The sequence below is a fragment of the Conger conger genome, chromosome 6 (assembly GCF_963514075.1).
Source record: "Conger conger chromosome 6, fConCon1.1, whole genome shotgun sequence".
Classification (NCBI taxonomy): domain Eukaryota; kingdom Metazoa; phylum Chordata; class Actinopteri; order Anguilliformes; family Congridae; genus Conger; species Conger conger.
In genome coordinates, this window is record NC_083765.1 from 50968861 (window position 1) to 50984092 (window position 15232).

A 15232-nucleotide genomic window follows, 5' to 3' on the forward strand; every position below is an offset into this window, starting at 1 on the left:
ACTGCATATCTGACAGTAGCACAGTGGTCTGAGGCTCATTTCATACCTTGGACCCTTGATGACTTTAAACCATTTAGCCAACAAGCGTGTTCCATACTGCATGAGCATAATGTACAGCTGAATCTAGTCCCACCCCCCAATTCCCACAGAGATCCATTGAAATGCAAAGAGTTTTAGTATCGCAGAATTTTCATAATTCTGTGGCACCCGTTCTATTCCCATGGCAGAATTGCATCAGGGTCAAGCAGGCACATAACATTTGCACATGGAGCTTCTTGAAAAATGGGTGATATTTGGCTTGACATTTACAATAATAAAATTCATAAAATTGATGTAAAATTGCCAAATCCACAATCTGACAGTGGAGTATGACAGCCCAGACAAACATGCAGCCCAGACATGAGTGCAGGATGCATACCTCAAGTGTTTTTTTCAAAAGTCATGAAGTTATATTAGCTCTATTTTGCAATGAAAATCACAACTGCTTTTCAGTGTATAATTCTGGGGAAATAAAGGGACAATTCTTATCTATCCACATAGCAATAACATGGGTTGCTGTCAGTAAGAAAGAAAGAAAAATTGGTTATTGTCAGTAAGAAAGAAAGAAAAATTATACAAATTTCAGAAACATTTTACGATATGTGCTCACAATAATAGGATCCAATGGAATTTGGATTGCACTTTCAGGTTTCTATCTGATAGATGGACGACAGTAAGTGCACAAGCACAAAACCCAGAATAATAGGTTTCCAATAATAGAACTTCATCAGGTAACAATGAAATGTGGAAGAGCATAAGGTTATCAATGGTCCAGTGGAGATTTCCCAGAATTAGTGTGATTAAAGCAGAACATTTTAGTGCGTGAAAAAATGAAATGGGAATTTTTATGGGGTATAGGATCCACTGAACTCTCCTGTGTTATGCTTTGCCTTCTACACATTGTAATTATTGAAAAGTCAGCTTCTTATTTGCAGAAGACTACCATTACGTGTCATTATTTCTTTTGATTAGCCAGCACAACCTTTCTGTGCTACAAACAATATTTTAGATATTGACAGACATTCGGCTATATTGATGGGAAATATTTGGCTTTTGAGGGTTCATTTCCTTCAAAGCAGCATGTACAGTGACCACTTTATTATGCTCGTCAACATAAATAGCCTTCTCCTGCAAACTGTTCATGCGGCTGAAAATTAATAAACAGTGGTGTGCGAAAACAGTGGTGTGACAGTGGTGTGCAAAAACAGTGTTGTGCAAAAACAGTGTTGTGCAAAAACAGTGGTGTGCAAAAACAGTGTTGTGCAAAAACAGTGTTGTGCAAAAACAGTGTTGTGCAAAAACAGTGGTGTGCAAAAACAGTGTTGTGCAAAAACAGTGGTGTGCAAAAACAGTGGTGTGCAAAAACAGTGTTGTGCAAAAACAGTGGTGTGCAAAAACAGTGGTGTGTGAAAATGTGGGCACCCCTGGTCAAAAAGTGAACGGAAGTGAACCTGACCTCTAAATGGTGCATGACACATTTCTTCACATTTTAAAGCAAGATTATTTTTTATTTAACACACATTTAAAAAGCAAATAAATAAGTGGCACAGAGTGGTGGGAGGTTTTCAGGTGCCTGGGATCGCAGCAGAAGCAACCCGCACTGGTCAGCTGGGTTCCTGTCAAGTTGCACATTAGGAGTGCACATTCACCTGTGTGAGCCCAGAAGAGGCATTTGGCATTGCTTGCTCTGGAGGAGAGCGTGTTCATGTTTGTGCACTCCCATTCAGTATCAGAGGCTGCAGCGATGAGCACTGACACACATACAATTCCAAATTGGTGAGAAGTGGGACAAGCACATAGAAAAAATATAAATAACCACATATCAACGTATATCAAGTCATATAATCTTTATCACACAATCAAATCACATTATTGCTTACCCTTAAGATTATTTTCACTAGAACATTCGTGACAACAATAGATTTTTGTTAAAACATCAAAATTAATGATCCTTTTTCCATTTCCGGGCAGTTTCCCTCCGAGCAGCCATTTTGTGTGGCGAAATAAAGGAAAAGATGCCTTCACTGTTTACTCAACTCTCCACGTTCCTTATCTCTCTCGTATTATCACAACGCGTACAAACAGTATTAAATGAGTAAGCATCCATTCCATCAAAAACTGAATTACATCCTTCAATTTTCACACCTGGAAAGTGCTACTAAATAAATTGTTATTTCAAAATTCATTATTGACTTTGATTTTTCTTTCCCCTGAAATATGATGCTATGGTTAATTAATTTGCTTTGTTGTCTGATCAAAGATTTCAAATCAGGCAGCACCAAAATACCGCGAACGATGCCAGCAAGCCTAGGAAAGACGTGCTGATCATGGTAGCAGGACTACCGTTGCACAGGTTGGAGCTGCAGCACCTGTACGTGAACCCAGACACTGCAGGAAACATCTGACTCAGCCGGGCATTGTCACAATCCGTGTACCTGATGCATCGACGGATAGTCTTCCCTCCTGCACGGAAGAACAAAAACGACCAGTGATCAACTGAATCCATTCTTACAATCATTATTCAAATTCACCAGTGATATACTGAAACCATTCTTACAACCATTACTCAAATTCACCAGTGATATACTGAAACCATTCTTACAATCATTACTCAAATTCATCAGTGATCTACTGAAATCATTCTTACAATCATTATTCAAATTCACCAGTGATCTACTGAACCCATTCTTACAATCATTATTCAAATTCACCAATGATCTACTGAAACCATTCTTACAATTATTATTCAAATTCACCAGTGATCTACTGAAACCATTATTACAATCATTACTCAAACTCACCAGTGATCTACTGAAACCATTCTTACAATCATTACTCAAATTCACCAGTGATCTATTGAAACCATTCTTATAAACATTACTCAATTCACCCATGATCTACTGAAATCATTCTTCCAATCATTTTTCAAATTCACCAATGGTCTACTGAAACCATTCTTACAATCATTATTAAAATTCACCAGGGATCTACTGAAACCATTCTTACAATCATTACTCAAACGTGATCTACTGAAACCATTCTTACAATCATGATTCAAATTCACCAGTGATCTACTGAAACCATTCTTACAAACATTACTCAAATTCATCAGTGATCTACTGAAATCATTCTTACAGTCATTATTCAAATTCACCAGTGATCTACTGAACCCATTCTTACAATCATTACTCAAATTCACCAGTGATCTACTGAAACCATTCTTACAATCATTACTCAATTCACCACTGAGCTACTGAAACCATTCTTACAATCATTATTCAAATTCACCAATAATCTACTGAAACCATTCTTACAATTATTATTCAAATTCACCAGTGATCTACTGAAACCATTCTTACAATCATTTCTCAAATTCACCAGTGATCTACGGAAACCATTCTTACAATCATTACTCAAATTCACCAGTGATCTATTGAAACCATTCTGATACACATTACTGAAATTCACCAGTGATCTACTGAAATCATTCTTCCAATCATCATTCAAATTCACCAGTGATCTACTGAAATCATTCTTCCAATCATCATTCAAATTCACCAGTGATCTACTGAAACCATTCTTGGAATCATTATTCAAATTCATCATGTGTATCTTTACCACGTTGAATATGTCATATATATATATATATATATTTTTTTTTAAATGATGAGCTAGATAGAAATGGGAATGTCCGACCTCTTTCACTTAGCGACAGGCAGGCGTCCTCGTAGGTGCAGTCCTGGGTATATGAACAGCGTCCGGAGTAATCTGAGCACTTATAGCACTGAAGGGTTGACCCTTGTGACGGAACAGAACACCAACTCATGTACTCATCTATGTTCCCACATCATTGCTTAGACTTTATTGCAACTTTAAGTTTCTGCTACAATGTTACATGTATATTGTTAAATAAAATAATGCATTTGAAAGAGAAGCATACACTACCGTTCAAAAGTTTGGGGTCACCTTGTATTTTTCGGCTTTTCATTTTGATTTTCTGCTTTTCATGATTTTCACAAAGTCATGTATTGTATTTGGGTGCATATCCTTTGCATGCCATGGCTTCCTGATGTCTGTGACCCAAGAACGTCATCAGAGTCTGGATGTCTCACACATTTGTTGGCTAAATGGTCAGGGGGTCAAAGGTGTTGAGTGAGAGCCTCAGACCATTGTGCTGCCGCCAGATATACAGTGGATACTAGAAGAATAGTTTTTCCTGACAAATTTTCCATGCTGAACTCAATTGAAAACATGTTCAGGAGAAACAATTCTTGTAGTATCTACTGCATATCTGACAGTAGCACAGTGGTCTGAGGCTCATTTCATACCTTGGACCCTTGATGACTTTAAACCATTTAGCCAACAAATGTGTTCCATACTGTATGAGCATAATGTACAGCTGAATCTAGTCCCACCCCCCAATTCCCACAGAGATCCATTGAAATGCAAAGAGTTTTAGTATCACTTGTAGGACAACCTGAAAATAAGATATCCAGACTCTGATGATGTTGATGGGTCACAGACATCAGGAAGTCATGGCATGCAAAGAATATGCAATCAAATACAAAACATGACTCTTTTATTTGACATTATGTTAATTTGTCTCAAACATTGAAATGGGGGGGGGGGGGGGGGGGGGGGGATTACAAACAAATAAAAGAAAAAGATCATGAATCATAAAAAGACAAGGTGACTCCAAACTAAAAAATAATTTTGTTAAAAGATTAGTAATAAGACACTGCACATACTATAATAAAGATAAACTAAATTGCAACAAGATACACTCAATACAATACACTCAACCACTTTATTAGGTACACCTAATAAAATATCAGAATGGGCAGAATAGCAGACAGAGTTGCTTGAGTATCTCAGAAACTGCTCATCTCCTTTTCCTTCACAGTAGTCTCTAAAGTTTACAGAGAATGGTGCAAAAAACAAATAACAATCCAGTAAGCGGCAGATCTGTGGATGAAATCAGCTTGTTAATGAGAGAGGTCAGAGGAGGATGGCCAGACTGGTTCAAGCTGCAGCAGTAGCATGCAGAAGACCATCTCTGAACATGCAACACATCGCATGGTCTACAGCAGCAGAAAACCACACAGAATTCAGTCTGTTCAGGGGGCAAGGTTCTACTTTGTTATCGAAAGATGTACCGAATAAAGTGGCAATCGAGTGTATGTTGTTTTCATTTTCTTTATCGGTCCTAATTGGAGTTGTAATTTCACTTACCCAAGCTAAAAGTTGCAAGAAAGCACACTAAGCCTATTAGTAGAGATGCGTTCATGTTTGCAGTCGTCTTACTTCACTTTAACTTTTCCTGAAAATAGAAATTTAAGATCATCTTTCGAAAAGAGATACTAAATCCTCAATAGGAAAATATAAGATTGAAATGTAAATATATTATGTTTGTTGTAATATTAAATGGACCTTCCTTTTCATGGAAACATATTGAAAACATTAACATGCGAACAATTAACAAAAAATATACGAACAATTACTGATTTTGTTTCAACAGAAAGACACAAGAATATTCCCAAAGCAATTAATTCTTCGCTTTTGCTTTATATTTACCCTATTTTAGCATACCCAAGTTTATTACACAAAACGTAGGCTACATTGGGAAAAATATAGGGATAGCAGTTGATCAACATGAAATGCACAAAGCCAATGTAAAAAATCACATTACTTGCCTCCCGAAGTAATTATTTAAAAATGGCAATATAAAAATGTTTTACAATATTACCTTACGCAGGAAAGACCCCGGGACGACGGCTGCAAATAAACTGCGATGTCTGTCCTGAAATAAACTGTATCGCGTAGTTCCACTACGAAAACTTGTCATTCCAAACCGCACCTCTTTTTACCGAAGTCAAGATATCCGCGCTTTAATAAAGCCGGTTCAATCTATCCGCTTGTTAAATTTTGTGCGCAGCTATACTCTGTACTACGGTACTCGGTAAAGCACGGCGTCAGAAAAAACAGACAGGAGATTTCTGGGCAAGACAGAATACATTTACGGAGTAATCACTTCACATGATATTTCGAAAACTGATAATGTAGTACAAAGATAAATGAATAGGCCTATATTTGACTGTACTCTTGCTATTTAACAATGCGATTGCAAGAGTTAACCTACAAGTTAGTTCACAAGTACACGAACTGTATTAAACCAGGCTGAAACCGCACACCCATCATTGCATAAAATATTTACCGCAGCAACTAGGGGATGTAGGGAAATAAGTCATTATCGTCATCATTATTGTACATGGGACATATGACAAAAACAACGATCGAGATCGTATTACATACGATTTGGCTGTAATTAGCCAACCGCTTATCTGCATTAGTGATAACAAGGGTCCAGACTACATGCATAGCCTATTCAATAAGAAAATGTTTTACAGAGTCATTTTGGATATATAACGACTAAAGGCTTTAATAGGCTAGTACACCGCATCTGTGCTAGACTGCTCTGGGTGAGTTTCCCAAAACATTCGTTGTCTAACTATGGTCGTAAGTTCCATTGAAAGAAACGTCGTTAGACGATTTGGTGTTCGTGAAAGACCGTTCTTACGGCGACACAGGGTCTGCGCCATTTGCGCGCCGGGTGGGCGGAGTCCTGCGCACAACTTGAAATCTGTCTCCGCCGGACGCCCACTCAGTTTAGTCGCCGAAAGCGGCATATTTTCTGTGCCCTGACAGTTTCGCCCATAGAGCAGATCCTCTGCAGTTCTGGAAGGCCCACTGCATATCCCAGCATCGGCTGCAGCTGACCGCTGTTCTTAGCGATCAACTGTTTGAGATGCGTATGTTTCGGAAATGCAACACGGCTCATGTATAATATACAGTATCTCTTCTGAATAAAACATGCATCTTTGTGATTTCCCCCCTTTAGATACACAGCTTTCCACCTTCTGGCATGCCAACATTTTGTTGAATATAGCTTCTGATTGATTTACCCAGAGTTAGGAAAGAAGGTCAATATTGTTCAATCTGTTCAGTACAAACATAGCATGCTAGTTAGCAACAACACTGCTTGTGCAATAAATATGAAAAGCCACGAAATATGTATTTGACAGGTCTGACGTAAAGTCTGGTTCAGCATGCACAAATCTTCATTCATTTTACTTTGACCATTTGTTGCACTGTTCTCTGCGGGATCCCAGTTAGCTAGCTATCGAGTTCGAGTCCTTATTAATGGACAGATTGGCGCGAAAACAGCAAAACATATTTACAACTGCATATGAAAAAGACAAAATATTGAACACCCTGTACCTAGCTATTTATGTAAAAAAAAAAAACATTATGATTACTTTATCTCTGGTGGTTATTTTTTTGCATTACCTTCGGATGTTTTTCTGTATGGCTAAACTATGATAATTCACCCAGTGAGGGCATTAGCTGCTAAGGGGATGTATATAGCCTACCATCAGTAGCGATCATTATTTTGTTCTGTATTTTGCTCCAAGTGGAGCCACGCCATAATATTCCGTTATTTAGCAAGCTAATAATGTCCACAGCTAACTGTCTAAAACCGCCGCATACCTTAAAATCCTGGTCCACATTCGATCACCGTCTGTCCGTTCTTTACAACCATCCAGCCACAACGAAATTGAATAGGGAAAATTAAATAACTAAAAGAGAGAAACACTTAGACTATTGGCCGGGTTAGAAAGTGATTGACAACTGATTCTAGATGACGACTGGTCAGGTTAATATTAACGACAATAATAATTCATAGTCATTGTTTCTTTGCAAATCCAATGTGCTGAGTACAGAGCCAAAAGAACATACATTATATCAGTCTCCAAATACTTACGGACTGCACTGTCTACTCTTGTACTCTCGAGTGTGTGATCAATATGCACAGCACAGCGTCCCCAAAGTAGCTGGATTAAAATGGATAACAGTAATTACTTGTTTGAAGAGTGGAGTTCAACCAGAATCCAAACAAGTTTTATCTCTATGTAAAGATCAAATCTAAAATAACTATGTATTGTTTATTATATATCACTGTACAAGTGCAATAATTAAAATAACAAATGCCTTTAATTTGCTGAATATTTCTATAAAATGGTGCTTGTTCTCATAAAACTAATGTGCTGATAAAAGGTCTGGTCATACAAAAACCCTTTATGTGGAGTGTGGCCTGTTTGTATTATCTGCCAGCGAGAACTCAAGTCCCCTTTGTTGTGCGTTGACCACTGTTTCATTGTTCTAGGCCAACTACCATTTGACCATGACTCACAGATCTGAGCTGAAAACTGTCCTTTATCTCCACTTTGTGTTTACAGGCTTATAGTAATGTAAATATGCATTCAGTTAATGTTCACATCAACCATCAGAATGTGATCTCAGTGACTTTGATTGTGGAATGATTGTTGGTGCCAGACAGGGTAGTTTGAATATCTCAGAAACTGCTGATCTCCTGGGATTTTCATGCACATCAGTTTGCAATGGTACACAAATAAATAAATAAATAAATAAAAAATAAACAGTGGGCAGAAGTTCTGTGGGTAGAAACGCCTTGTTAATGAGAGAGGCCTGAGGAGAAAGGCCAGACTTTTCAAAGTTGACAGGAAGGTGACAGTAACGCAAATAACCACACATAACAACTGTTGTATGCAGAAGAGCCTATCTGAACATACAATGCAACAAACATCTAAGTGGATAGGCTACAGCAGCAGAAGACTTAATAAGTCTAAATAATAAGACTAATAAATACCTAATAAAGTGCTCACTGAGTGTAATATATTATATACATATGTATACATGTTGGAAAATATACACAATAAAATATAGTTGCATATTATTAATTCAGACCCCTGTAACATAATCTTTGTAGAAGAGACGCAGAACACCAGCGGGCACCGACACAGTATTTCTATTGTCGCCTACAGCTGTGTCGCCTAAACTGAATGCTCTCATAAATATCTTTTGTGCCAAATGACCAATAGTCTTCTTGTCTACATTTCACAGACAGGCTTTGCCCTTATACTGCATTGGGGAAATCTCTCTTTGTTATTTATTATGATCAAAATAAGTGTTTCTGCACATTGGATAACGCTTCATCTGTTATCTATTGCAGGGCACCATGATTGAGAACAAATATTCCTTACATTGCACATCTGTGAATTATTTTTCAACACACTATTCAACAAATAATGACTTACTTTAAAAGACACATGTATAAAGGGCGAAGTTAGAACACAAGGAGAGACAGTAATTATCAGCCGCAGTGCTGTGTGTTTCACATTTCTCTGCTCTATTTGGGTATAAAGCATGACTTTTAAAAGTCTCATATTTTAGAATTTAGAAAAGCAAAGCTGTAAAAATCCTCCAGAATATTAGACAACAAAGGGAGGCTTAAAATTGGATTGAATAGCCTTGCAGAGCAGCCTGTTAGTATTGGATTGTGTTTAGCAAGCTGACTGGCTCTGAAATGTCGCCGTAAAGGCACTGGTCATGAGCATAGAGTTTAATTGTTAGACTAATTTAAAAATGAAACACTATAATTATTGTGCCCCAGGATGTCGTAACAAGGAGGTGGGTATGGTTTTACCACATCCCAAAATATCATGTTCAGTGAATTAAGAGGATTTCTGTGACAGGAATTAGATTAAGTCGCAGGGAGGGAAACAAGTTTATATGACTCCATTAAATTCAAATCCTGTAATGTGAAAATTTGTGTGAATACGGGTTTATGTATATGTGCATTGGCTGGAGTGTGCTGAAATAATGGGCGGAAAGACTTTGTACCCCAGAGAGTGAAATCTACTCAGGCAGCAGTCTCTTGTCTCTATCTGAGGAGGTAGACGGGCTGTTTGTCTGGGAATCTTGCAGATATTGTTTCTGCGCCATGAAGAAGCGACTATAACCTGAGAATTATGCCTGTCTGGGTGCCGAATCCAACTGCTGAACCAGTGAGTTGTAACTGCAGTGGTTTCGTGTTTCATTTCGTGCTCTCCTTAAGAGATCTGCCTGGCAGTGGCTGATTTGCATATTTGCATAGTTCTCGGAACAGATCTGTGGAAATGAAATGAACAACATAGATATCTGAATCATGGTTAGATGTTTTTTTTTGTATTTATACACAACCTGGATAAACTGATTTAAATATCGATTCCTTTGTAAGGGCTGCAATTTCTCTGCAGTCTCTTTTTTTTCCACAGAATGCAGACAAGAGTCAAAAATGCGAAACCACAATTCATCTAATCTCGCAATAAACTAAAGATAAACAACATTCCTAATTGTTCGCTGGTTTAACCCAATCCACTCTGCCCCCTTGTGGTTGAATCAAATTATTGTTGCATTCATATTTATATGATACAAAAAACCGCAACATAATATAACCACAAAACGGCAATGCCATATTGTTAAACTATCCAGATTGTTGACTACCCACTTGCGAGAACAGCAGTTCAAATTCTTAATAGCCTCTTATTTACAATGCAGGGCAATAAAACAGCACTCCCCCATTCCACACTTACAGTTTACAACCCTGAACTATACATCTCTTCTTTTGACCTTACCCTCACTCTTTCCCCTCCCACCCACAAAGCAGGCAACCTTCTTGACCTCATCTTCACAAGGAGCTGCACAACAACCAACCTCTCTGTAACACCACTCCATATATCTGACCACTCCTTCATCTCTTTCTCTCTTCCACTCTCCTCTAACACCCATCCATCTCTCCCACCATCCACTGTCACCTGTCGACAGAACCTACGCCACCTGTCTTCCTCCACCCTCTCATCTACAATCCTCTCCTCCCTACCATCTGCGGAGTCCTTGGCTTTCTGATGCTCTACGAGCTGTCCGAACCGAACTGCGGGCGGCGGAGAGAAAATGGAAAAGGTCCTGTCTCCCCAGTGATATGGCTTCCTTCCATGCCCTCTTATCATCTTTCCATTCCTCTGTCTCTCTAGCTAAATCTTCCTTCTTTCACTCGAAAATTAACGCGGCCGCCTCTAATCCCCGCAAACTGTTTTCAACTTTCTCCTCTCTTCTGGCCCCCCCCTCCCCCCCCACCCCCCTCATCACTCACACCTGATGACTTTGTCTCCTTCTTTGAAAAGAAGGTCGATGCTATTCGCAATTCCTTCTCCCAACCCTCCACCCCTGCTGACCCTCCTACCCTCCCCAACTCCCTAACCTCCTTTTCTCCCCTCTCTGACGCCGACACACTGAAACTCTTTACTTCCCACCGCCCAACCACCTGTCCTCTTGACCCCATCCCCTCTCCCCTCCTACAATCTATATCTGAGGACATTCTCCCTTTTCTCTCCTCTCTAATCAACACCTCCCTCTCTTCCGGCACCATGCCCTCTTCCCTGAAGAGGGCCAGAGTCACTCCCCTCCTCAAAAAACCTACTCTTGACCCCTCTGCCCTGAACAACTACCGGCCTGTCTCTCTTCTTCCCTTGAAAACCCTGGAACGGGCGGTCTGCTCCCAACTCTCCACTTATCTTCTCCACAACAATCTCCATGACCCCAACCAGTCTGGCTTCAAGAGTGGCCACTCCACTGAAACCGCCCTGCTCGCGGTCACTGAGGCACTCCACTCTGCTAAAGCAAAATCCCTCTCCTCTGTCCTCATCTTCCTCGACCTGTCAGCCGCCTTCGATACAGTCAACCATGAGATTCTGCTCTCATCGCTGTCTGGGATGGGTGTCACAGGTTCTGCATTCGCTTGGTTTTCCTCCTACCTCTCTGGTCGCTCCTACCAGGTGACTTGGAGGGGCGCAGTCTCCGACCCTCAACCCCTACGAACTGGAGTCCCGCAGGGCTCGGTTCTTGGGCCTCTCCTCTTCTCGCTATACACCATGTCTCTTGGTTCTGTTATCTCTTCCCACGGCTTTTCTTATCATTCCTACGCTGATGACACCCAACTCTTCATTTCCTTCCCCCCCGACACCCAAATCACCACACGGATCTCTGCCTGCTTGGCTGATATCTCTGCGTGGATGACTTCCCATCACCTGAAGCTCAACCTTGCCAAAACTGAGCTTCTCTACATCCCTGCTAAGACCTCTCCGTCAATCGACCTCTCATTGACTGTTGAGGACTTTGTAGTTTCCTCCTCCCGTACGGCAAAGAATCTTGGGGTGACTCTTGATAACTGCCTCACCCTGGCTCCACAAGTATCCTCCACTGCCAGAACCTGCAGGTTCTTTCTGTATAATATACGCCGTATCCGTCATCTCCTGACTGAGAAAGCCACCCAGCTCCTAGTCCAGGCGCTCGTCATTTCCCGCCTGGATTACTGCAACTCCCTCCTAGCCGGTCTCCCAGCGTGTGCCATCAAGCCCCTCCAGCTGGTCCAGAATGCTGCAGCCCGCCTGATCACCAATCAGCCCAGGTCGGCTCATGTCACCCCGCTTCTCATTGGCCTCCACTGGCTTCCCATTGCCGCACGCATCCGTTTCAAGGCCCTAGTGTTGGCATTTCAGGCTGCTAAGGGGACTGCCCCACCTTACATACAATCCCTGATCACTCCCTACTCCCCAGCTAGACCACTCCGGTCTGCCAGCTCTGGTCGCCTTACGGTTCCCTCTCTACGTGCACCTGGCGGTCGAGCTGCACGTTCACGCCTGTTTTCCGTTCTGGTTCCTCAGTGGTGGAATGACCTGCCTACCACTGTCAGATCAGCAGAATCCCTCCCCCTATTTCGACGCAGACTCAAAACCCACCTTTTCAAACTCTACCTTAGTCCTCCCTCCTGATTTCCCCTGCCCCTCCTTTCTGATATCCCTATCCTTGTCTAACCCCCCCCCCCAAAAAAAAAATAAAAAATAAAATAAAATTTCTGATGACAACTATGTTTAGAACAGCATTTCCTGTGTATTTTGCTAGTTTCTGGATGTGATGCTCTGACTTATGGTAGAACCTATGCACTTGTAAGTCGCTTTGGATTAAAAGCGTCTGCCAAATGACTAAAATGTAAATGTAATGTAAGTTACAGACTCAGAATAAAAGGCACGTTCTAACAGTCCAATATAAGTACAACAATATACAATTCAGAAGTGTAATGTTTCTGTATTTGTTCTGTATGTTTTCATGTTTATTCTTGTTTATTATTCATTTTTCTTAGTTACCTGGTTTATGTTTTCCATTACAGTTCTCTATTGTCCTCCCCTGTTATGTCTGCGTGTCCCACTATTCGGGTGGTTACGGTAGTTTTCGGGTTTTCAACATTTTTTCTAAAACTCGTGATTCTTACTTCCTGCTTTTTCTTGGTTGTTAAATGTTGTAAAGCACGATTCTTACTAACTACTACTAATCTAGGTTTTGTACAGTACTAATCCGATTAATACACTTACTGTATGTCTAACTATCTAACAGTCACTTTTATTGGGTAGTTTAGAAATATTCACGTAACTAACTCACTAACGCTTTCTCTTAGTATTTCTGCACTGTTCTGTAACTCCGCCTCCCTATGCTATCCCTGATTACTTGTTTAGTTTCAGCGAAGTGTTCGCACCTGTCTCTAACTATCACTACGTCTTCAAACAATGCAAATGTCTACTCCCTAATCCGGAGCCGTATGTTTTACATGTTGTGTTTCGTGCATCCAGTCCGCGTTTTCGTCTCCCTCCCGTTATTATGTTATTACCCTATTATGTTTCCCCACATGTTGTCTATTTGTTTAGCCCACCTTTTTCTCTGCCCCACCTAGATTGTCACCTTCCCTCTTGTATTTAAACCCCATTCTCAGTGTGCTTCTTTGTCAGAACGTTGATCATAGTAAGTGCCGATTTTGTGTAAGCCTTATTATTGAGATTCTTGATAGACACCCCTTTGCCTTGACTTCCGTACCTGCCTTGCCCTCTTGTTTTGTTTGCACTTCTGATTTTCTGGTTTTTCGACGTTTTCGCTTTGTGTTTTTGACTACGAGTTTGTTTTTGCCCTTCTGTACCTTCGCCCTGTGATTTTCTGGATTTTGACCTCGTGCTTGTTTTTCGACCATTCTTTTGCTTTTCGTTTTTGGCTGTGTACTGGATCTCTTGGCTTTTGACTACTGAACATTAAAACTACAATTTTGGATTATCCTGTGGTCTGCGTCTGGGTTCTCTGCACCGTACATAACAAGAAGTTGCAATAAACACTTTTTTTTACATTGGGCGAAACGCAGGAATACACCCTGGACAGGTCGCCATTCCATCGCAGGGCACACACACCATTCACACCTATGGGCAATGTAGACACTCCAATCAGCTTAACCTGCATGTCTTTGGACTGTAGGAGGAAACCGGAGTACCCGGAGGAAACCCATGCAAAAACACGGGGAGAACATGCAAACTCCACACAGAGAGGCCCCGGCCGATGGGGATTCAAACCCAGGACCTCCTTGCTGTGGGGCGGCAGTGCTACCCACTGCACCATCCGTGCCGCCAGAAATACAAGTTTGTTTTGCAACGTTGAAGTTTATTTCCTAATCCGTTCAGCTATTTTTGAGAAAACTTCCTGCTCTTTATAGTACATTTTTAGACATTCTTTTTCAACAAGCTTTTAATTTCATTCTTTTTGAAAGAATGTTCACTTCACTTCTTATTTATTTATGTTAACATGTGCCTAAGACTTTTGCACAGTACTGTTCTTTGAAAACCAGTGGAAAACAAGAAATAAAATCACAAGAATATTCCACTTTCCCAGTAAATGCCCTGTCCTGTCCACTCCTGATCTTTTGTTTATTCCTACTTAACCCTCCTATTACATTAAGAGTTTATAACCACTTTTATGTTTGGGGTCTAATTGAGTACACAATTTAAATAAACACACAATTATTGTAATGTAAAGATGTTTACACTTTGGTTGTCACCTTTTTATTCTTGTTTCCAAAAGATCTGTGAGAAACATCTAATTTTAGTGCCTGAGGTACAGGAAGTGAAAGTTTGTCACCTGTATGGGAAAATGCCACCAGAATCATCTGGAAAGAAATCTGAGAAAAATAAAAATGGTTATATATTTTCTTACATTTAATACAGTTACAGAGGGTCAAAAAACCCCACACAACACATTTGTATGCAAAGTTGGTGCAGAACTTTGTATGTTTATTGCATGTTACCATACCATTTAATCCCACCAAATTAGAAAAATCATACAGTATCAATATGAAACAAGGTTAACTGATTATTAAGAGATGTCAAACACTAAATGGGGTCAAATTGACCCCAAACATAATAGGAGG

At 40.3% G+C, this 15232-nt stretch overlaps 1 protein-coding gene across 2 annotated transcripts; it reads right to left on the bottom strand.

The window, feature by feature from the left end:
• Positions 1 to 1871: 1871 nt before the first annotated feature.
• cd59 (CD59 molecule (CD59 blood group)) lies at positions 1872 to 7610 on the bottom strand. Of its 2 annotated transcripts, none has more exons than XM_061244381.1 (4): positions 7588 to 7610; positions 5272 to 5359; positions 3736 to 3837; positions 1872 to 2502 (listed from the first exon to the last, which is right to left on the bottom strand). In XM_061244381.1, exons 2-4 carry the CDS (start codon positions 5324 to 5326, stop codon positions 2303 to 2305), a joined length of 357 nt encoding a protein of 118 aa, XP_061100365.1. In that variant the 5' UTR covers positions 5327 to 5359; positions 7588 to 7610; the 3' UTR covers positions 1872 to 2302. The 2 variants fall into 2 exon arrangements, with proteins under 2 accessions (XP_061100365.1, XP_061100364.1); XM_061244380.1 differs by lacking the exon at positions 7588 to 7610 and adding an exon at positions 5786 to 5938.
• Positions 7611 to 15232: the final 7622 nt, after the last annotated feature.